This window comes from Scyliorhinus torazame, chromosome 11, assembly GCF_047496885.1.
Source record: "Scyliorhinus torazame isolate Kashiwa2021f chromosome 11, sScyTor2.1, whole genome shotgun sequence".
NCBI classification, from domain to species: Eukaryota; Metazoa; Chordata; class Chondrichthyes; order Carcharhiniformes; family Scyliorhinidae; genus Scyliorhinus; species Scyliorhinus torazame.
This window is the reverse complement of record NC_092717.1, coordinates 236,270,698-236,292,727: the sequence shown is the minus strand read 5'-3', so window position 1 is coordinate 236,292,727 and position 22,030 is coordinate 236,270,698. Positions and strand designations below refer to the sequence as shown.

Here is a 22,030-nt window from a genome sequence, read left to right as displayed (position 1 = left end):
GATACAAGTTTGGCATTTTCTCGTAACTTCTGTATGAATATGATGAACATTCTGGCTCCCTCACAGCTTTTGCATTTAATTCTGTTCTTGCTCCTGGAAGCAAATTGTCAAAGGAAATGTTTATTTCTTGCAGCGCGGAGCTTTCGGTTCTGAAAGGTTAAGAGAACATTAACAAGTATGAGGCACTGATGTGTAGTTTGTTCCACACAGGTGGAATTTCATTTCATTTTTAAATAGCCTGTTCTTGACAGCTGAAGTGATGTGGAGGGTGCTCAAACTGAGAGGTGTCCTAATTGCAGCTGATGTGACACTGTAAGGATTTTCCAACCTCAGCTCTCAAATTAACTTTTCAAAAGGAACTGGAAAAACAGATGATTGGATTCAGACCAGACTCCAGTGCATTTAAGCTGTTCCCTGCCATAAATCCTCAGCTGTACATCAGTCCTCTCTCAGTTGTCCATCCCCTCGCCTTCCTAACCTCTTCAAATGACAATTCTCTGTCTTAATTCCTGTCTCAATCTCCTCCATGCCATCAGTGCTACTACTCCTGCGCTGCCTCTACAGAGCAATCACCTTATTGTCCTTTCAAAACAAAGCAGCACGATAGCTGTCACCGGCCCTGATTTCTGAGTTACCAGTGAAGCAACAGTGCTTAACACTGGCTTTGAAGAAAGCTGCCCAGAAAAATTTAGCAATTGCTGTGGCATGGATTTCTCCTTTCCCAGAGATTGTTTGAACCTGGCACCAAAACTATGGGATCACCAAGTGTCAGACTATAGTGATATAATCAGATAGGTTAAGGAGCCAATTGCATTGAAGTATTTTCACAGACAGCAAAACAGGAAGTAAAATGCACCGATTAACCTTCACTTCTAATTAGATTTTTACAGTGAGTAAAATAAATGATTGGGTCATAGATGAGATTAGGGTGCTTGGCATTCTTCCCTCTGTAAGTGATGATAGAAATGTAGCCTCAGAGCTTTGGTGAGGTTAGATGAAAAAATAATTGCGCTCACCATGGAGCTCGATCCTGCAACTCTGAGATTAAGAACTTCATACTCTGCCTTCTGAGCTCTCTGGGCATTCTCTCCATTTGATTTTTGGATGTATAGCGTGGGCAAGGTTTGGAGACACCAAAGTGCCCAGCACCTACATCTCCCTCTCAATCTTAACCGACTCCAGAGGAAGGGTAAAGGGCCCCATGTCTGAAGCCCACTTTGTTTCAGGAGTTGCCAGAAAGTGTATGTTTAAAGGGATCACCAGATACCTAGAGCACCCCGCTCTAGTGCCTTTGACTCTCCTGAGCCACACCTACAATGCAGTGACCACGATTTGACCCACAGCTGGGACCTGGTTGATGGACACCAGAGCATGGCCATACGACGGTGGGCCTGTATATCATAACCAAGGTTCCTTTGAGACCCACTGCAGTTCAGGCTAGTGCAGTAGGATGCATATTTGCCATCTGTTAGTCTGAGGAGGCACTACCGGGAATCTTAGAACATAGAACATTACAGCGCAGTACAGGCCCTTCTGCCCTCGATGTTGCGCCGACCTGTGAAACCACTCTAAAGCCCATCTACACTATTCCCTTATCGTCCATATGTCTATCCAATGACCATTTGAATGCCCTTAGTGTTAATTACTCATATTTGATCAAGTGGATCACGAACTGCACTTGACGCTTCACATCGCCCTGTGGTAAGCCACGGACACACAAAGTAGAAGATTATGGGCAATATTCTCTGCCCCCCCCCCCCCCCCCCAATGTGTTTCTCGTAGGCAGGAGGCGGCCCGCCATTGGGATCTTCTGCTCTCGCCACTGTCAATTGGATTTCCCATTGAATGCACCCTAGGCTGCCAGGAAACCCACAGCAGGGGGTGATCCTGGCGACGTAAACAGCCAGACGATCATGTCCAAAATATCATTAATCATTTTTAGATGGATTTTTTTATCATTATGTCATTCTACAAACATAATATTAGTTTTCAGAGCCAGAGAGGCTTTTCAACAGTAATTATGAACTTAGTTTGCCTCTAAAAACAATTGCACCTCAGTCGACGAGCTGTAATGTTTTGAATGGGTTTTGCAGTGTAAATGAACGAGTTCTGAGCAGTTCAAAGATCTCTGAAGGTGGTGTAAACAGCAATAGCAGAATCATTAACAGCACCTGCTGCCTGAGAAATTGTTGAACTTAGTATTGCATACAGGGGTTTGTAAAGTGTGTGTTAGAAAGATGAGGTGCTGTTCCTCGAGTTTGTATTGAGGTGCATTCGGAGGCGGGGGTCAGAGTAGGAGAATTAAAAGGACAAGCAGCTGAAAGCTTGGGGTCAGGCTTGTGGACTAAAAAGAGCTGTTCAACACACAGATCACAGTTTGAGTTTGGTCTCCCCAGTGTAGAGAACACAGCATAGTGAGCAGAGAATACACTACACTGAATTGACAAGTAAATTGCTGTTTTTGGGAGTGTCCGTGTGTATCACTGTCCTGCTGTACAAATGGGATCAGTTTATCCAGTTGCATAAAAGTCTACTTAGACCACATTTAAAATACTGTGTTCATGGGGTGCACTGCAGATTCAACAGAGTAATACCAGGGGCGAGAGGATTGAATTAGGACAAATAAGCATGTTCCTTTATGTATCGATGGTCTAATTGAGGGGTTTAAGTTGATTAATGATATTGGTCAGGTTGCTAGAGAGAAACATTTTCCCCTGGAGAATGGTGAGGAATTGGTTTACGAGCTAAGAACAAAAAGGTATAACCTTAACCTAGAGCTGAATTAAACAGGGGTGATGTCAGGAAGCACTTTGTCTCACAACTGTGTGAACTGTAAGCCAATAACTTTAATACTTACAAATTTGTTCCTGTGTATTCGTTTTTAAATTCTGTATTAGTCACAGAAGAATGCAAAAGAAAAGCAAATGCTTATATTTATATACTCCTCAAAGTTGCTTCATTCAAATTATCTGCTCGTTTAGATTGAAATTGTACAAAAAAAACCCTCCTGTTGAAAATGTATTATTTAATTCAATTCGTATTCACACACAGGACCCTGTCCATTGCAAACGGGGGGGGGGGGGGAATGTCTACGAATTGTGCCTTCATGAACTGAACAAAAGCTTGGGGGCAGGTATTCCCTGGTTCTTTTCCCATGGCAATGCTTTGAATTTAATCAAAGGCTTAGCAATTAACTGTTCTATGCTGTATTTCCCATGACAACGCCTTTACCGATCACTTGCCAACCGATCAGCACCCTCTTTTCATGCCGTATAAATTGTTGTTCCCTTTGGCATTTGGTGTACCTGTGATTCTGCACTGATGAGCACAGGATGAAAAACTTCGACAGGATGTCTCTTTATTTCGGCAATAAGTCAATTCTCCTAATTTGAATCACTGGTTGATCCAGATTGGAATCCTACTCTGAATGAGTACTGAGCAGTGAATTCAAAGTCAAACCTATGATCCATGTCAAGTACAGCTCCTCCTTTGTCTGCATGGAGGTAGACCGCAATATGAGCCACGTTTTTAGGCGGAGTTTCTAAGCTGGTTTCAGAAGCTGTTCAGTAACATGGCTCCCCAGGGGTGCAAAACTGCATATAAAAATCAACGGCCCTGAAATATGGCATAAACACTCTGGGGCGATGAAAGAAACTAGGACACAAAAACTTATCGCCACCATCTCTTGCCTATCTGAAAAACAAGTAGAGAATTTTACCTGCTAAAGGGATGATGTTCCTGACGTCAAACAGCTTGCTGAGTTGGTTTAAGGAGGCCAAAGGATCTTTCAGGTCTGTCTGTCCTCACATTGCTGCCAAAGATTAATCAATTTGCCAAAGAATTTCAATCTGCTACAATGTAATCAAATCCAGGTCCACACGAAATATTCCCACAAAAAGTGCCAACAGCTAAAAATGTTTATCATTATAAGCCAGGAGTCATCTGCACTATTGATAAAAACTGGCCTTTATTGTAGAACAGAAAAAAACCTGCAAAGTAATGAAAAACATTAATGTGGAAAATTGTCGAGTGGCATATTGGAAGCTGCTGTGAAATCCGTTTGTCATCTAATAAGAGTGGCGAAACAGGCTACCCTATTCCCATTCCGGGGTCATATGGTCGCAGTGAGGGGGCATGATGATTCAAAACAAAATCATTTCGGTAATTGTGAAGTCGGAAATCCAGGCACGTATTTCGAGGTGCTGTTACTTTGCCCGGAAGCGAAGCGAAGAACAAAATGGCGGAGATGACTGATGGCCATTTTGGGACGTGGTCGAGTCGCTTTAACCAAAGTATGACATCGGAAAGCGGCATAATTGACAACTGCGGGGCTCGTGTGAAATACCTGCGCCGAACTGTAAGAGTTATTTGACAGGAATGTCCAGTCCCATGTGCCATAGGAATCGTCATGGGTGAGGAAGAAATTTAACACTTCCGCGAAAGGTCCATTGACTTTGGGGTGGGAAATTCCAATCCCGTGGATTCCTACCAGCTGCTGACTTGGCAGTTAAATCCAGCCATGATGCTGATGCTATTGATACAATGGAACAGCAGAACAACACACATATAGTTAAAATCTCCAACGTACCATGTCCCATGGAGCATTGACAAGACAGGAGTTGATACCAAGCCATGTAAACAGAGATTAGAATGGGTCAGGTTGGTTTTATAGGAACAACTTAAAAAGAGGAGATAGAGATATGGAGAGGTTTAGGGAGGGAATTCCAAAGTTTAGGAACTAAGTAGTTGGTTGCCTGGCTGGCAGCTAATGATGGAGCAAAGGAAATTGAGGAAAATAATAATCTTTATTGTCACAAGTAGGCTTACATCAACACTGCAATGAAGTTACTGTGAAAAGCCCCCAGTCACCACATTCCGGGGCCTGTTTGGGTACACAGAGAATTCAGAATGTCAAATTCACCTAACCTGCACATATTTGGACTGTGGGATGAAACCGGAGCACCCGGAGGAAACCCGCGCAGATACGGGGAGAACTTGCAGACTCCGCACAGACAGTGATCCAAGCCGGGAATCAGACCAGGGACCCTGGAGCTGTGAAGCAACAGCGCTATCCACTATGCTACCGTGCATACAAAAGAGGCCAGAATTGGAGGAGTACAGAGTTGTTGCAGAAATGTAGCTAGTGAGGAAATTACAGAGATAGGAAGGGAGCGAGGTCATGGAATGATTTGAAAGCAAGGATGAGAATATTAAAATCAAGGTATTGCTGTGTCAGGGTACCAGATTAGGCCAGTGAACAGAGCGCGATAGTGGGTCAGTGGTACTGACATGAAAATTGGCTAGTGTGATAAGCTAGCACAGCACATGACGATGGCACAGCAATTAAGTTGGACATTCTACAGACAATCCACCTGATCCACTCATCTGAGGAGAAGAAGACAGGAAAATCAACTGCTAAATTTAACTGAAGCATTGTAACAGTCAGCCCTGAAACAGAAAATTCCGCTCTGCAATTGTCTAAAGACATTGCCTATTGAAGCTATCGTTGGCAAGGAAACCTGCCACCCAGTTGAGATGACTGGCAGTAATGTTTGGCACTCTACACGAATGTACCAGCAGGAACAAGAGTGAGAAAGAGGTCCAAGCAACTGGGACCAGTGTGAAAATGGAGGCCCAGAAATCAGCACCCGTCATGTCATTTGCATCCAGTTTAATGAAAATACTCGGGAAGTAGCTGACAATTAAACCAGATATCCCGAAAGAACTTTCCTGCTCCAAGTGGTTTGACATCTTTGTGGCAAATGTTCTGTTAGCAGATCGCAAACCACAGAATATGTTGACTGAGCTTCATGTTGTGTTGCTTTACACAGCTTGTACAATGCTTCAGTTTTGATCACTTGCATTTCTGTATCTCAGTTGTTGCTTGAATCCTTGGATCTCCTTGGACTATTTCTGTGCGTTGTTGTTTTTGTCAGTCACATCGAATCAAAATTACTCGTTTCAAATGACTGAAAAGTTCTAATTTTGCTTCAAGCAATAAGAATTTTGCAGTTTTAGGCATATCCTGCAACACCATGGGCGCTATTTCTCCCTCCCCCCACCCACGCCGGGTGGGAGAATTGCCGGGGCACTGCGGGAATCGCGCCACACTGCCTCGACCCCCGCACGCGATTCTCCCACCCCCCCCCCCCGGAAACCAGCGGCGCGCGATTCGCAATGGGCCGCCCGGCGAGCGGCGATTCTCCAGCCGGATGGGCCGAGCGGCCGCTACGATACGACAGGTTCCTGCCGGTGCCGTCCACCCCTGGTCGCTGCCGGCGGGAACTCTGCGGAACGCTGGGGGGGGGGGGGCGGCCTGTGGGGGAGGGATGGGGGCTCCTTCACCGGGGTGGCCTCCGATGGGGTATAACCCACGATCAGGGCCCACCAATCGGCGGGCCAGCCTCTTCCCACCCCCCCCCCCCCGGGCCTACCTCCTTCCGCGCGGCCCCAGAACACCGGCCCCATGTTGGTGAAGGGCCAGCATGCGTAAGACGTTCCCCGCACATGCGCAGGATGGCGCGGCCCAACTGTGCATGCACAGGATTGGGCTGCCCCAACTGCGCATGCGCGGGTTAGCGCGGCGCCCATTTGGCACCGCGTAAGGACGCTGGAGCGGCGTGAACCGCTCCAGCGCTGTGCTGGCCTCCTGTGGGCCAGAATAGGTCGTGCCCGGGCCCTGTGTCGCGTTTCACGACGGCGCGAACACTTGGCCTCCATATTGGAGAATCGCCTCCCAAATTTTACCCTTAATATATTTAAAGATGTTTCACGTGTGTTACAACACCCTGGGCTAGTGCGCAGTGAATACCAACCCCACGTGCCCCATAGTTATAACACAAGTAAATTAACCAATAATTTTTAGAAAAACATGCAAAGTTTTTGGACGCAACAATTACAGTCACTCGGTTTGTAAATTTAAACACAATTACTGTTTATTTATAGCAAGAATTATAATGAAATATGCAGCTAATACAACTGGTTAACTATTAACTGATACCTAATTCCCACTTTAACTTGCCCCCCACATTCCACACACACATAAAAGATAGACAAACACTGAGGGGAAGAATGGGCTAAAAAATCATAAGTAAAAGGACAAAAGAGTCTTTGTTTCAGATTATGGTTTTTAGCGCACCTTCCTTCATAACAAGCCTGCAGGTTAAACCCTCTGTTAGCAGCCTGTAATGGTCTTCTCTGTAGAATATTCAGTCAGGTCTCTATAGTTTCAGAAATACAGCAGTCACAGCAGCTTTTCTGGAGTGAGAGAAAGCACACACATCAGCTTCTGTGCTACGAAGATCAAAACTGGAACTCCTCTGGACTCTGAAAAGCATTCCACTGGGATAGAATCCAATCGCCACCTGTTACCGGGCAGAGTACGGCCTTTTGGCCCATTCGTTGGACACCAGCCGACCAGTCAAACCGAGTCCCACCTCATCTCTCTGGCACCACAAAGTCTGCAATTCTTGTTTAAACCAGCGCAGGCTAGCAGAATGATCTCTCCTGTACCTTCTGAATTCTGCTTCTTGAATGAAAGATACAGACTGTTTGCCTTAAAGAGACATGTCCGTTAATCATCCATGGATCAAAAATAATAACGTCAAAATACCAGAAAGGGGAAATAAAGGAATAAACAGGAAGGACCCTTATGCACGCCACAATTGTAAATATAGTTAATGTTATGAATGCAAACATCACAATCAATGGGCGAGATTCTCCGACCCCCCACCGAGTCGGAGAATCGCCGGCGGCTGGCGTAAATCCCGCCCCCGCCGGTTGCCGAAGTCTCCGGCACCAGAGATTCGGCGGGGGCGGGAATCGCGCCGCGCCGGTTGGCGGGCCCCCCCGCTTGATTCTCTGGCCCGGATGGGCCGAAGTCCCGCTTCTAAAATGCCTGTCCCGCCGGCGTAAATTAAACCACCTTCCTGACCGGCGGGACAAGGCGGCGCTGGCGGGCTCCGGGGTCCTGGGGGGTGCGCGGGGCGATCTGGCCCCGGGGTCCTGGGGGGTGCGCGGGGCGATCTGGCCCCGGGGGGTGCCCCCACGAAGGCCTGGTCCGCGATTGGGGCCCACCGATCCGCGGGCGGGCCTGTGCCGTGGGGGCACTCTTTCCCTTCCGTCTCCGCCACGGTCTCCACCATGGCGGAGGCAGAAGAGACTCCCTCCACTGTGCATGCGTGGGAAGCTGTCAGCGGCCGCAGACGCTCCCGCGCATGCGCCGCCCGGAGATGTCATTTCCGCGCCAGCTGGCGGGGCACCAAAGGCCTTTTCCGCCAGCTGGCGGGGCGGAAATTCATCCGGCGCCGACCTAGCCCCTTAAGGTTGGGGCTCGGCCCCTAAAGATGCGGAGCATTCCGCACCTGTGGGGCGGCGCGATGCCCCGTCTGATTTGCGCCGTTTTGGGCGCCTGTCGGCGGACATCGCTCCGTTTCCGGAGAATTTCGCCCAATATGTCCGCACTGAAAAACTGTAAATGAGATGCATGAGCAACAAATTATTTTTGCTGGTATTTTCACCATCTGAAGTGAAATGAAAAATGAAATGAAAATCGCTTATTGTCACAAGTAGGCTTCAAATGAAGTTACTGTGAAAAGCCCCTAGTCGCCACATTCCGGCGCCTGTTTGGGGAGGCTGGTACGGGAATTGAACCGTGCTGCTGGCTTGCCTTGGTCTGCTTTAAAAGCCAGCGATTTAGCCCAGTGTGCTAAACCAGCCCCTAAATGAAAATCGCTTATTGTCACAAGTAGGCTTCAAATGAAGTTACTGTGAAAAGCCCCTAGTCGCCACACTCCGGCGCCTGTTCGGGGTGGCTGGTACGGGAATTGAACCGTGATGCTGGCTTGTCTTGGTCTGCTTTCAAAGCCAGCGATTTAGCCCAGTGTGCTAAACCAGCCATCGGATGGATGAAGTTTTGAATTAGTGTTTCATCCAAAGGACAGTTCCTCCAAGAATTTAGTTCTCCCCTGAGACTTCACCTAAAGTACAGATAATGTACTGAAGTCTTGGGCAGAATTTAATGTGCAGGACAATGAGCTCTTCCACCGGCTAGAAAGCCAATGGCAACACTTCCAAAGCTATTTCCGAGGGCCCAAATTGGGCAGTCTGATGGGATTTCTGGACCCTGCAGGGGAGAAATTCTTGCCTGTGAGAACTGTCGACCAGCAGCACCACCCGGAGCAGTGGTCACTGCCAGTATTGCAGGTAGCCCCAGGAGAAGGATTATTGCTGGAGTCCCGGAACACAGGTGAGTGGGGCAGGCCTGCTGGGAGGACGGGATCATGTTTTCCTGCGGGGGCAACCCTTTCTGCTGGCAGGTCCTTCCTTTGGGTACAGGGAGAGAACCCCCTTGCTCACATGGCAAGGCCATCACTCGCCACTGGTTGAATATCCGCAGCAGCATGATGAGATGCTTATGTGGTGAATTAAGGGCCTCAATTTAGCTGCAGTGGCTAGCACTGCTGTTTCACAGCGCCAGGGACCCGGGTTTGATTCCAGCCTTGGGTGACTACGTGGAGTTTGCATGTTCTCCCCGTGTCTGCGTGGGTTTCCTCCGGGTGCTCCCGTTTCTTCCCAAAGATGAGCGGGTTAGGCAGATTGGCCATGCTAAATTGTCCCTTGGAGTCCAGGCATGTGCAGGTTAGGCTACGGGAATAGGGCGTCGAGGGCAGTGGGCCTAGGTAAAGTGTGTTCTTTTGGAGATTCAATGCAGTCTCGATGGGTTGAATTGCCTCCTGCACTGTCGGGATTCTATGAAAATGATTTTGAGATAAAATGCAGAGGGACAAGTAATGGTGAAAGTTTTACAGAAATCGTTCTGGTGATTGAGTCATAGAATTTACAATGCAGAAGGTGGCCATTCGGCCCATCGAGTCTGCACCGGCCTTTGAAAGGGCACCCTACTTATGCCCACGCCGCCACAGAGTCCCTGTAATCCAGTAACCCCACCTAACTTGTTTGGACACTAAGGGCAATTTATCATGGCCAATCCACCTAACCTGCTCATCTTTGGACCGTGGGAGGAAACCGGAGCATTCAGAAGAACCCCACGCAGACACGGAGAGAGTGTGCAAACTCTGCACTGACAGTGGCCCAAGCTGGGAATGGAACCTGGGACCCTGGAGCTGTGAAGCAACTGTGCTAACCACTGTGCTGCCCAAGTCACCCAAGGACTTTTCAAGCGGCCATTTTATTTTCCTTCAACCTTTTGCGTGCCTTATTCACAGACTGTATGTGGAAAAGTTTCACAAAGTAGAGCCAGAATAATATGAATGATAACTTATTTGGAGAGTTGACTGGGGAGCAGGTGATTGCATCCCTGTAGAGGAAAGAAGGAACAATCTAGTACACTTTCTAATGAGGAAAAGTAAGTGGTGATGGTCAGGTTTTATAGATTCCACTGGTGTACGAGATTGAGATAAAAATATAGAAGTTTATTTTCAGGAATTGGAATTCGCAGCTTTTTTGCATGTTGAAAACTGCATGAAAGTACGAGGACGTAGAGTGGAATAATAGGTACCATGTGCTGCAATGAAGTGCCACAAAAATGTTAGTCAACAAAGATTATTTTGAATATTTAGTTATGGTTGAACATGGCATTTGGACATAATTGTTTCCATGCTAAATAAAGTGTTTAATAGCTCACAGCAGATGAAAGATGGAATTAAAGCCCCAAGTGCGGACAAGCCCTCAGAGTGTTAGATTAGAGGAATGTTAGATGACTTCATAGCAATAAAATTATTTCAGTCCTCTTGATAGTTCTGAATTTGCCAAGTTACTGAAGTTTCAGAACATTTAAACCAGATCTGAAGATAAATGTGAAATAATCTGTGCACTTGGAATCAGTAACTGCCCCAAAGGCTCGCGTTCATACTTGGATTGCACCAGGGAATAAAGTGAGTTAGGACAGGGGTCTCGGATACCACATACTTACAGTGGGAAAGAAAATGAAGTTACTCAATGTTAACCTCTCATGTTTCTTATTATGCAGGCATTGCACAATTACGGAGTGTTGCTTTCTATTTAAAAAAATTACCCATTTTATATGATCCATATTATAAATGGCAATTTCACTATGTTCGATGTTTACACAGGTCACCCTGTTAGCTCTTTGTAGGGTCATTCTACAAAATGCCAACCCTGTGTACTTGTCAACCTGGCAAATTTCCTGAATCCTGAAATGCACAACGACAACTGTAGAGGTTTATATGGCCTTGCTACCCTCTTGTTTTCTTAAACATGTTGCGAACTCAATAATAGATGTGTTACATCTCAAAACACTCCTGTTTTGGAGTATCGCATGCGAGAAATTTTCCTGTAAAAATGTTTCAGGATACAATAAATTGTCTGAAACTCTGGCAGAGTTTAACCTAGCATGCCCATTGCAGTGAACACACAGAGCCTTTTCTGTTACGCTAATGGCGCGGCAATGAATGGATCGTGCACATTCACTGGGGACGGTCAACATTCCAGATGGGTGACCTAATTAGTTTGTGTTTAATTAAATCAATTTCTTCAGGCTTTCTTCCTCAGCAACAGGGCTGGAGCTTTTTCTTTTCAAACACTAACTTCCTCCAACACTGTGAGCAACTGGGAATCCACATTAATACTTTCTTTTCTGAAGGAACTAGTAACCTGTTGCTCTTTGACTCAAGTAATTGTTAATTTTCTACCTCAGTGCCATATGTACTAGAATCACTTTTAGTCAAAATGTACTCCTTGCTCTTCTGTACAAAAGGTTAAAATTCCTTAATCCCTACCCAACAGAGTTTCAATAACGATATTGTCTGATTTGTTGCGAAGAAAAACTTCAACTTCAAATGCAATCCTTCTCGAGAACTAAACGTGACACCTAATAACCCCGAATAGACTTTAAAGTTCACCAGAACCATTGTTGGTGTAGCTTTTTAATTCTTTTTTCCCTTCATGAAACTAATATTGGAGTTAACTTTTGTGTTGCCTGTATTAACCTTATGGGCCATCGCTTCAGTTTCTCAAAGAGCAATTAGTCTCTGCTTTGTTCGGGAATGTTTTTTTTCCAAATAAAAAGTAGCCTTCCACTTGCTTCTGTGTAGCTCCCTAGGACAGTGCAGTGCTTTCGCTGACTTGCGGCATTTCTTCCGACACATGATGCTTCTGTGAATGGAAAGGTCATATACTACAAGGAGCAGTACATGGAAAGCACAGCAAGGTGCTATCCTGGTGAGCCACACAGAAGCGGATGCCAGGGACGTTCATAAATTGTAACTTTTAAACCTACGGCGAAATTCAATGCAGGAATGCTGTGAGGAAGTCTTTTAACTCACATAAATGACTCCTTTTTAAAATGAGTTCCTGTAAAGCTACATTGGTAATTGTAGCACTGTGAATAGTTCTAGTTTATCCCAGATTTGCTAGTGAAGCACTAATTTAAAAACAACGCTGATCCTACAGACATCTGTTACAAGCCCACAGGCTCCGACAACTATCTGGAGTATGCCTTCTTCCCACCCTGCACCCTGTGAAGGCTCTATTCCTCTCTTGCAGTTTCTCTACTCCTGCCTTCTACTTTAGGTGCCAAAGCATCTAAAATGCGTTGACTTTTTGTCTAATGGTGGTGAGCAGGATTATTTAAAAATGGCTTCCCCCCATTTCCCATGCTCCTGTCCCTGTGCTGTTCCTCACAGTGACAAAGTTCCCCTCTTTGTTTGAATTCCGCACACCAGCTTCCACATACACAGAATCACGGACTTGTTTGGGCACAGAAGGAGGCCATTCAGCCCCTCATGTCTGCACCGGGTCGCCAAGTGAGCATCAAGACTTTGTACCATTCTCCTGCCTTTTCCCCGTACCCCACCACATTGTTTCTAGTCGAGTAATCATCCAATTCCCTTTTGAATGTCTTGATTGATCCTGTCTTGAACAAACTTACAGACAGTGCATTCTAGGTTTGAACCACTCATTGCATGAAAAGGTTTTCTCACATCACACTTGCTCCTTTTGCAAATCAGTTTAAATCTGTGCCTACTCATTCTCAATCCTTTTGTCAGCGGAAACAGTTTCTCCCTATCTACTCTGTCCAGTCCCGTCATGATTTTGGATATCAAATCTCCAGTCTGAACTTCTTCAATCTATCCTCATAACTGAAGTTTGTCATCCATAGAAACATTCTTGTAAACCTCTTCTGCGCTCTCAAGTTTGTCAACATCCTTCCTATATTATGGCGCCCAGACCTGTACACAATCCTCCAGCTGAGGTCTAACTCGTGTCATAGAGTCATGGAGTCATTGACATTTGCAGCGTGGAAACAGACCCTTCGGCCCAGCTTCTCCATGCCACCCAGTTTCTATCACTAAGCTAGTCCCACTTGCCCGCATTTGGCCCACATCCCTCTATACCCCCCCCTGCCCATGTAACTGGCTAACTGTTTTTTACAGGAAAAAATTGCACCCGCCTCTACCACTGCCTCTGGCAGCTCCAAATGCTCACCACCCTCTGTGTGAAGAAATTTCCCCTCTGATCTTTTTTGTATCTCTCCCCTCTCACCTTAAACCGAAGCCCTCTACTTCTAGACTCCTCTACCTTTGGGAAAAGATGTTGACTATCTACCTCATCTATGCCCCTCATTATTTTGTAGACTTCTATAGTATGAGCTGATGCATTTTGTATACGTTTAGCAAAACCTCCTTGCTCTTGTACTCTATGCCCCTTTTAATAAAGCCCAGGGCTGAAATTTCACAGCTGTTCACGCCGGCAGAACCTTCTGGTCCCACCAACGGTGCAACCCCTGCCGTGGGTTTCCCAGCGGAAAGCTCCAGTTAACTGCTCTCTTCCCCCTGTCCTGCCACCTTCAATGATCTATGTACATATACACCCAGGTCCCCCTGCTCTTGTACCCCCGAAGAATAGTACCCCTTATTTTATATTGTCTATCCATATTCTTCCTACCAAAATGCATCAGCTCACACTTCTGCGCATTGAACATCATCTGCCACCTATCTGCCCACTTCATCAACTTGTCTGTGTCCTTTTGAAGTTTTATGCTGTTACCCTCACAGTTTGCAATATTTCCAGGTTTTCTATCATCCGCAAACTTTGAAACTGTACCCTACATGCCAAGATCCAGATCATTAATATATATGAGGAAAAGCAAGGGTCCCAATACTGACCCCTGGGGAACTTCATTACAAACCTTCCTACAGTCTGAAAAATATGCATCGACTCTTTCTTTCTTTTTCGTATCACTTAACCAATTTTGTATCCACATTGCTAATGTCTCTTTTATTCAATGACCTATATAACCTTTCTCACAAGTCTGTTGTGTGGCACTGTATCAAATGCCTTTTGAAAGTCCATGTACACATCAACAGAGTTACCCTCATCAACCCTTTCTCTTACCTCTTCAAAAAAACTACAGCATGTTAGCTAAATATGATTTCCCCTTTCGAAATTCACGCTGGCTCTTTCTAATCAACCCACATTTTTCTGTGTAACTACTAATGCTGTCCTGAATAATTGTTTCTCGAAGCTTCCCCACCACTGAAGTTAAACTGCCTGGCAAATTCCTGAGTTTCTCCTTAGATTTGGTAGGTCATATTCTGCCATATTCTGCCAACTACAACACGATCGCACCACCAAACCGTTCTTCCACTTTTCAAATGCCAGAACTTTTTACATTAATGGGATTATTGACAACACTTATTGTGCACCTCCTGTAAAAATAGCTGAGTGGAATACCATGGAATACCCTTACCAAATACCAGAACCAAGGACTAAGCTACTCTTATTAGCTCATTTACTATTTTGACCTCCAGTCAACTGAGCACACAATCCCTGTGTCCCTAACCAGAAGTCTATCAATGTTACAGATGCCTGGTCATCTCTCAACAAGAGATTGACCAGAACCATAACTTTTTAAAGTTTTAAGACAGTGCAGAAAGATCAGTTTGTTCCAGGAATGATAATATAAGACACAGGACAGGGCTTGGTTATTTTATAAACAAACATTAGTAAAACAAGAAAAGAAAACAGTAGTTTTAATTTTAAACTTCAACTCTAAGACTAATAGATTACAGGTAGTTTCTTAACCCTAGCACACTAGTTCCCATTAAACAGCCCTTTAACTTTCATGACAACTTGCACAGGCAGACAAAGGCAATATTTGCATTCACAAAGCAATTTTTCTTCTGTTAGGGACATTTGTTCTGAACCCTTTTCCAAAGCCTGCCTCGGTGGCAACTTACTTCCATGACCACTCTCGGTCGATTTCCATAGCCTTCTCCTCTACCTATTCTTAACAACATTCTTTCTCTCGGGCGGCACAGTAGCACTGTTGCTTCAGAGCTCCAGGTTCCGGGTTCGATTCCCGGCTTGGGTCACTCTCTGTGCAGAGTCTGCACGTTCTCCCCATGTCTGCGTGGGTTTCCTCCGGATGCTCCGAGTTTCCTCCCACAACTCCCGAAAGACGTGCTTGTTAGGTGAACTGGACATTCTGAATTATCCCTCCGTGTACCCAAACAAGCGCCTGAGTGTGGCGACTAGGGTATTTTCACAGTAACTTCATTGCAGTGTTAATGTAAGTCTACTTGTGACAATAAAGATTATTATTATTATTGACTGCCTTTATGTGCAGTAGGGTTGTACAGCAGTGCATGCATGCAACCTTACACCACCGAATTGCCAGCGTGAAATCTAAATAGAAAATCTGAGCTGTACTTAACTAACTAATGTAAATTAATAAATGACCATTAACTCTAGAAGGTTTCTTATTCCTTCCCAATGTAATTTCCCCAACTGCTACTAGCTTATCCAATAGAAACATTTACCGTCTACATGACCCCCATCTATTTACTTTCCTTGCTGATTTTCTAACTGGTCGAATGGATCCGACTGCTGAGGCTGTTTTTCTTTGGCATTAACTAATATTTATAAATTAAACAAATTAATTGCACACAGACGTACATGGAGAGACCCGAGTCCCTGGCCAAATGTGCCCCAGAGGTACTTGTATCAGTGAAGCCTCCCGGTGTAGGTTTCCAAGATTAACTGACTTAGTTACATTCAGAATTGAAGTGACAATTATATCTTTTGGCTTTCCAAGACTATTATAGATTTAGCCATTTTACTGTCTACTAACGAGATAAATCCATTAAGCTTATTTTTTGAAACAACCTAAAACTCAATTGTTTTGGTTGGATTACAAAATATTATATAAAGCTCTGCTGTATGCTTAAGATATCTGTCTGCAGTAAGCTTAACGTATATCTCTTCTATGTACTTGACCTCGATACCGCCGTAGCTTTTCCTTTCAGGTAGTGATCATAATTGGAAAAGAATGTTTTGCAGTTGTGACATCTTTTGGCCCTGACTGAGGGTTTGAAACAATGACTCAGTTTATGCAATGAAACTAACGTTGAGGCTATCAGCACTCGGCATTATTGCGAATAAATTGAACAGCAACCTCTGGCGACTATACGGGTGCAGATAAAGGCATAAATGCAAAATGTTCTGTCTGAGTTACTCCTAATCCTCCAGGAGCTGTGCTGTAGCAAAATCTCACCCAGAGACGCATCATTGAAATTGACAGACATGGAATGGTGTGAATTTGTAGTACTTACCACTAGATTCATTAAACTACAGCAGCCCCCCCTCCCCCTGCCCAGAAAGGTTAGGGCTTGTCCATTCCAGTGTAATTGTATTTTTAACAGCATGATCAGTCTTAATCCCTGTCAAAAACGTGTTGGTACTGAGAATTAACTTTCCAAGTGTGGAGAAACGTTCCATCCAATTTTAATTATTGTTGAAGATAAAAAAAATAAAAAGCACAATGTTTTAACTGATATCTTGGGCGGGATTCTCCGACCCCCCGCTGGGTCGGAGAATCGCCGGGGGCTGGTGTGAATCCCACCCCCGCCGTGTCCCGAATTCTCCGTCAACAAAGATTCGGCAGGAATCGCGCCGCGCCGGTCGGCGGGGGTGGGAATCGCGCCACGCCGGTCGGCCGCCCCCCCCCCCCCCCAGCGATTCTCCGCCCCGTGTTGGGCCGAATTCCCGCCGCTGTCAACCCTCTCCCGCCGGCGTGGATTAAACCACCTACTTTACCGGCGGGCGCGGGCGGGCTCCGGGGTCCTGGGGGTGGCGCGGGGCGATCTGGCCCCGGGGGGTGCCCCCACGGTGGCTTGGCCCGCGATCAGGGCCCACCGATCGGCGGGCGGGTCAGCGCCATCTGGCACTCTTTTTCTTCCGCCTTTGCCATGGTCTTCACCATGGCGGAGGCGGAAGAGACCCCCTCCCCTGCACATGCGTGGGGATGATGTTAACTGACGCTCCCGCGCATGCACGGACTTCTGCCGACATGCAAAGACCTTTCGGCCCTGGCTGGCGTGGTGCCAAAGGCAGTCCACGCCAGCCAGTGGAGCGCCAACCACTCCGGCGCGGGCCTAGCCCCTCAAGGTGAGAGCTTGGTCCCTAAAGGTGCGGAGACTTCCTCACCTTTGGGGCGGCCCGACGCCGGAGTGGTTCCCACCACTCCATCACACTGGGACCCCCCGCCCTGCCGGGTAGGGGAGAATCCCGCCCCAGGGCCGGGATTCTCCGGTATCCGGCGGGGTGGGCCGTACCGGCGCCATGAGCGGCGTGAACCACTCTGGCGTCGGGCCGCCCGGAAGGTGCGGAATCCTCCGCACCTTCGGGGGCTAGGCCAGCGCTGGAGAAGTTGGCGCCGCTCTTGGCGCCGGTACAGCCAGATACCGGAGAATCCCGGCCAAGATTTCAGTTAAAAAATTGTGTTGTTTATTTTTTTAATCTTCAACAATCATTAAAATTGGATGGAACGTTTCCCACACTTGGAAAGTTAATTTTCAGTGCTAAGACGTTTTTGGCAGGGATTAAGATTGATCACGCTGTTAAAAATACAATTACACAGGAATGTTACACTGGCGCGAGTTGACGCATGCTCAGGAGCGCCGATGTATTCTGGTACATGCACAGAACCGCTGCCGTGTTTCCTGTGCATGCGCAGGGAGTTTCTTCTCCGCGACGGCCATGGCGGAGCTTTGCACAGACTGGTGCGGAGGGAAAGAGTGCCTCCACGGCACAGACCTGCCCGCAGATCGGTGGGTCCCGATTGCGGGCCAGGCCACCGTGGCCCTGGAACGGCGGGGCGGGATTCACACCAAAAAACCGGCGTCGGAACGGCGGAGCGGGATTCACACCAAAAAAACGGCATCGGAGCGGCGGGGCGGGATTCACACCGCGCCCCCGGCGATTCTCCAACCTTGTTCTCTCCTAATCCCTTCTTTCTCTCTCTTTATTTCATTTTCCTGTACATGATTGGGCATTTAATTAAATATTCCAACACAGGCTGGTTCAAACTGCGAGGTAGCACAAGCTTTTGTACATTCACCGGGGGCCACTTCCTGCCCCAGTGAGTTGTGAAACATCTGACTAGTTAGAAGTGACGCTAGCCGATCAGAATTCTCTCCATGCATGTTTCAGGAAGGATCCTTCAATATGATTGGCAAAGGCTTGCTGATGTACTCAGGAAATTTCTGACAGTAAATCTGGGCTCAAATATTGTTGTAACGGAGGATCCCGCCGACGGAGAATCCCACACACAATGTTTTGGCCTCAACTACTTCCTGTGGAAACAAATTCCACAGGCCGACCACTCTCTGGGTGAAGAAGTTTCTTCTCATCTCTGTGCTAAATGGTCTACCCCGTATCCTCAGACTGTGACCCCTGGTTATGGACACTCCCACCATCGGGAACATCCTTCCTGCATCTACCCTGTCCAGTCCTGTTGGTATTTTATAGGTTTCTCTGAGATAAAGACTCAAATCCAAATATCACGTTCACATTTAAAAATACTGAAACGACCCTATTTGCTCCTTGAAGCTGCCGTAAGAATAGGCTGATACCTAAATAGATCAGTCGTGGCTCAGATCACAGAATAATACAGTACACAAGAGACCCTTCAGCCCATCGAGTCTACGACGCATGAGAAACATCTGACCTGCCTACCTAATCCCATTTGCCAGCAGTTGGCAGCACTCTTGCCTCTGACTGGTTCTGTGTTCACGTTCTGCTCAAGAACTTGAGTGCAAAAGAATTGAAGGCTAATAATATTCTAGTGCATTACTGAGGATTTGTTGCACTAAATATCAAGGCGGACACTCCAGCACATTTACTGAGGAATTGTTGCACTGTCGGAAGTAACATATTTCAGAACAGACATTACAACCGAGGCCCCAATCTGCCTTCACAAGTGGATACAAACAATGCCCCGGCACTATTTTGAAGAAGAGCGAGAGAATTATTCCCAATGTCCGAGCTGATATGCATCCCTCGAACAACAGCACAAAAAATACACAATCCGGTCATTATTTCAGTGCTGTCTGTGGGAGCTCCTGTGCATATTGGCTGCCGCAAATGCAATGACTACGCTTCAAATGTACTTCATTGACTGTAAGGTACTTCGAAACATCTGGCAACCATGAAAGGTGGTACATACATGCAAATATTCCTTTTTAATATCTGACTGGTTCTGTCTCCATTGCAGCTTAGGCACGGGCAATCCACCAGCGACACTGGCGCCATGACAAAGTACAACTCTCCTCAAATCGATTGATCATTTCTAATGAGTAAATGTTGTCCAGTGACCTGCCAATTGTTTAAATGTTACCACTCTATAAATAGATCGGAACACATAATTTTGGAGAGAACTGTAACTGTCAAAGAATGATGTGGGATGTACTGGTTTATCTCAGTCAATATAAACATGCTCATTGTTCTGTGCAGCTGCTTCACATCTGTATCGAGGGCTGGGGAAACTGGCGCTGGTCCGAGCCATTCAGTGTGGACAACATAGGCACATTTGTTAGAAGTATTCAGTACAAGGGAAGGACAGCATCACTGATCATCAAAGTGCAGCCACTTAACAGTGTGCAAAAACAAGTAAGTTACTTTCATGTGGTTGCATATGAAGGCCAACCATTTTTTTTTTCATTTCACAACCCTTTAAATACAGAAGAGTTTGTGGTCTGTAAATATGTTTTCCATTACATTCTGTTTTTGAGAAGATCCTTCTTTAAAAGCTACGGCTGAATATTAAAGCGAAGGCGGAATATTCAAACATGGAAGGAACAAAAAATAAATGGGCGCGATCGAGCGGCCCCCGTTAGCCGCGGGCTCAAATCCTGTCATGGCCGCTGGATCCCAGGAGCGGCCAAAAGCTGGATTTGCATCAGTGAATTCTCAGTTTGACATCTCCCCCGCCCCCTCACCGCTGTCGGCTGGGAGTGAGCCTGATTGCCATAGATTTAAATCAATTTTAATATGATTGATGGGCTTGAAGCCCACAGCATCCGCCCATGCCGTACTCTACCCGGCGGCATAACGTCACCCCGGCTTGAACCAGTAGAGTGAAAACCAGTCGTGATGGCCATGCCGGGAGCGTGGAGGTGCCAGGGCTGTGGGACAAAGCTGGTAATTTACCCCTGGCACAGTGGCAGTGCCAAGGAGGCACAGGAGAGGGGAAATGTCATGCGGATTCTGGCAGGGGGAGTAACGCCCCTCCATTGGTTGGGGGAGGGGGGAGTGGGGGTGTGGGAGGTGGTAGAAGTTCCCCTTGTATGCAATGGGGATGGGGTCGTGCGGGAGGGGGGGGTGGGTGGCGGGGGAGAGGTAAGCGCCCTGATGCCTTCGAGAGAGGTGGGGGGGGGGAGAACTCCAATGCCTGGGGGGGGGGGCCATCATTGGCATTGTGGTGGAGGGGGGTCAAGGGTAGCGCTCCGAGGCTTGGAAGGGAGGGGATCCCGATATCCGATTGAGGGGGCGGGGTCTTAATCGGGGCACTCTGGGCGTGTTTGGGCACCGTCCCTCCAACTGGCTGTGTGATCCTCACCAGCACTGTGAAGTTGCACAGAGTGCTGTTTAATCAGGCAAGAAAAGGCAGCTGTGAAGTCGGCAAGTTTCACACAGCTTTTCTCGCCTGACCAAACACTCGGGCTGCAATTTGGGGAAAATTGCACCCAATTTGTTTTTTAAAATAAAGGCATAAATCAGATGTGCCTTTTGAAAGATGTTCAATGCAGCATAGAAAATGCTGAACAGTGTTGCTTAATTTCAAAGCAATAGTTACTGCATTTGTCACACTAGTTATACTGACTCTACATGATCTAATAACATACGTGAAGAAAATCTGGAAGTGTAGAATAGTTACATCGCAGAAGTCTCCCGGTGAGAATTATTATGGTCTGGTGGTTAGAATTACAAGTTTATGCCTCTTCATTGTTGATTGGGCAACGAGTGGAACCAATCTTTCATTATTTACTCTCTCAACACCCTGCGTAATTGTGATATCAGACTCCCATTTGACTTTCTCTTCAATGAGAAAAGGTTCCAGTTTTTAAAATCGTTCTTTATAACCATGTGCTCTATTTGGATCCTTTCTATGGTTCCATTCCTGTAGTGGGATGCCCAGAAGTATACACATTATTCAGGACAGCACTCCTTCCTGTTGAGAACATTATGGGGTGATTTGATAGAGGTGGTCAAAATTCTGAAGGATTTGGCAGATAGTAAGTAATAAGGCGAAATGATTTCAAGTGGCAGAAGGGTTAGTCGCCAGTGGACACGGTAAAAGAACCATCAGTGAGATGAGAAAGTCATTTTGCAGCAGATTGCTCTGATCTGAAAGGTTGGTCGAAGCTGATCCAATAATAACTTTCAAAAGGAAATACTGTATTCGAAGGAGGAACATTTGCAGAACTATGGAAAAAGTGCATAGGGGTGGAGCGAATTGTATAGCTCTCTCAAAGAGAGAACACAGGCAGACACAGCCATGTAGACTCCTCCTATACTATGATTCTGTGGTAAATCAAAAATCCGAAGGGTGTATGTGCAAAGTGAACAGTGTTTGAGATGTCAATGTTTAAATACTTGTGTTTGATCATAAACCAATGTTCAAAATGCAAGCCGCAACATACTTTGAATCTGGTTTTGTACCTTGTGCACAGTACACAAGAATGATTGGTATAATTTCAAAGTAATC

General features: G+C 46.4%; 1 protein-coding gene across 4 annotated transcripts in view; it reads left to right on the top strand.

The window, feature by feature from the left end:
- The window catches only part of LOC140385858 (intermembrane lipid transfer protein VPS13B-like), a 1,311,478-nt gene that overhangs the window by 1,207,883 nt on the left and 81,565 nt on the right, over positions 1 to 22,030 (top strand). For all 4 annotated transcript variants that reach the window (XM_072468452.1, XM_072468451.1, XM_072468450.1 and 1 more), the window contains exon 44: positions 19,777 to 19,932. In XM_072468452.1, the coding sequence (XP_072324553.1) occupies positions 19,777 to 19,932 (156 nt within the window). The remainder of the gene's footprint in view (positions 1 to 19,776; positions 19,933 to 22,030) is intronic.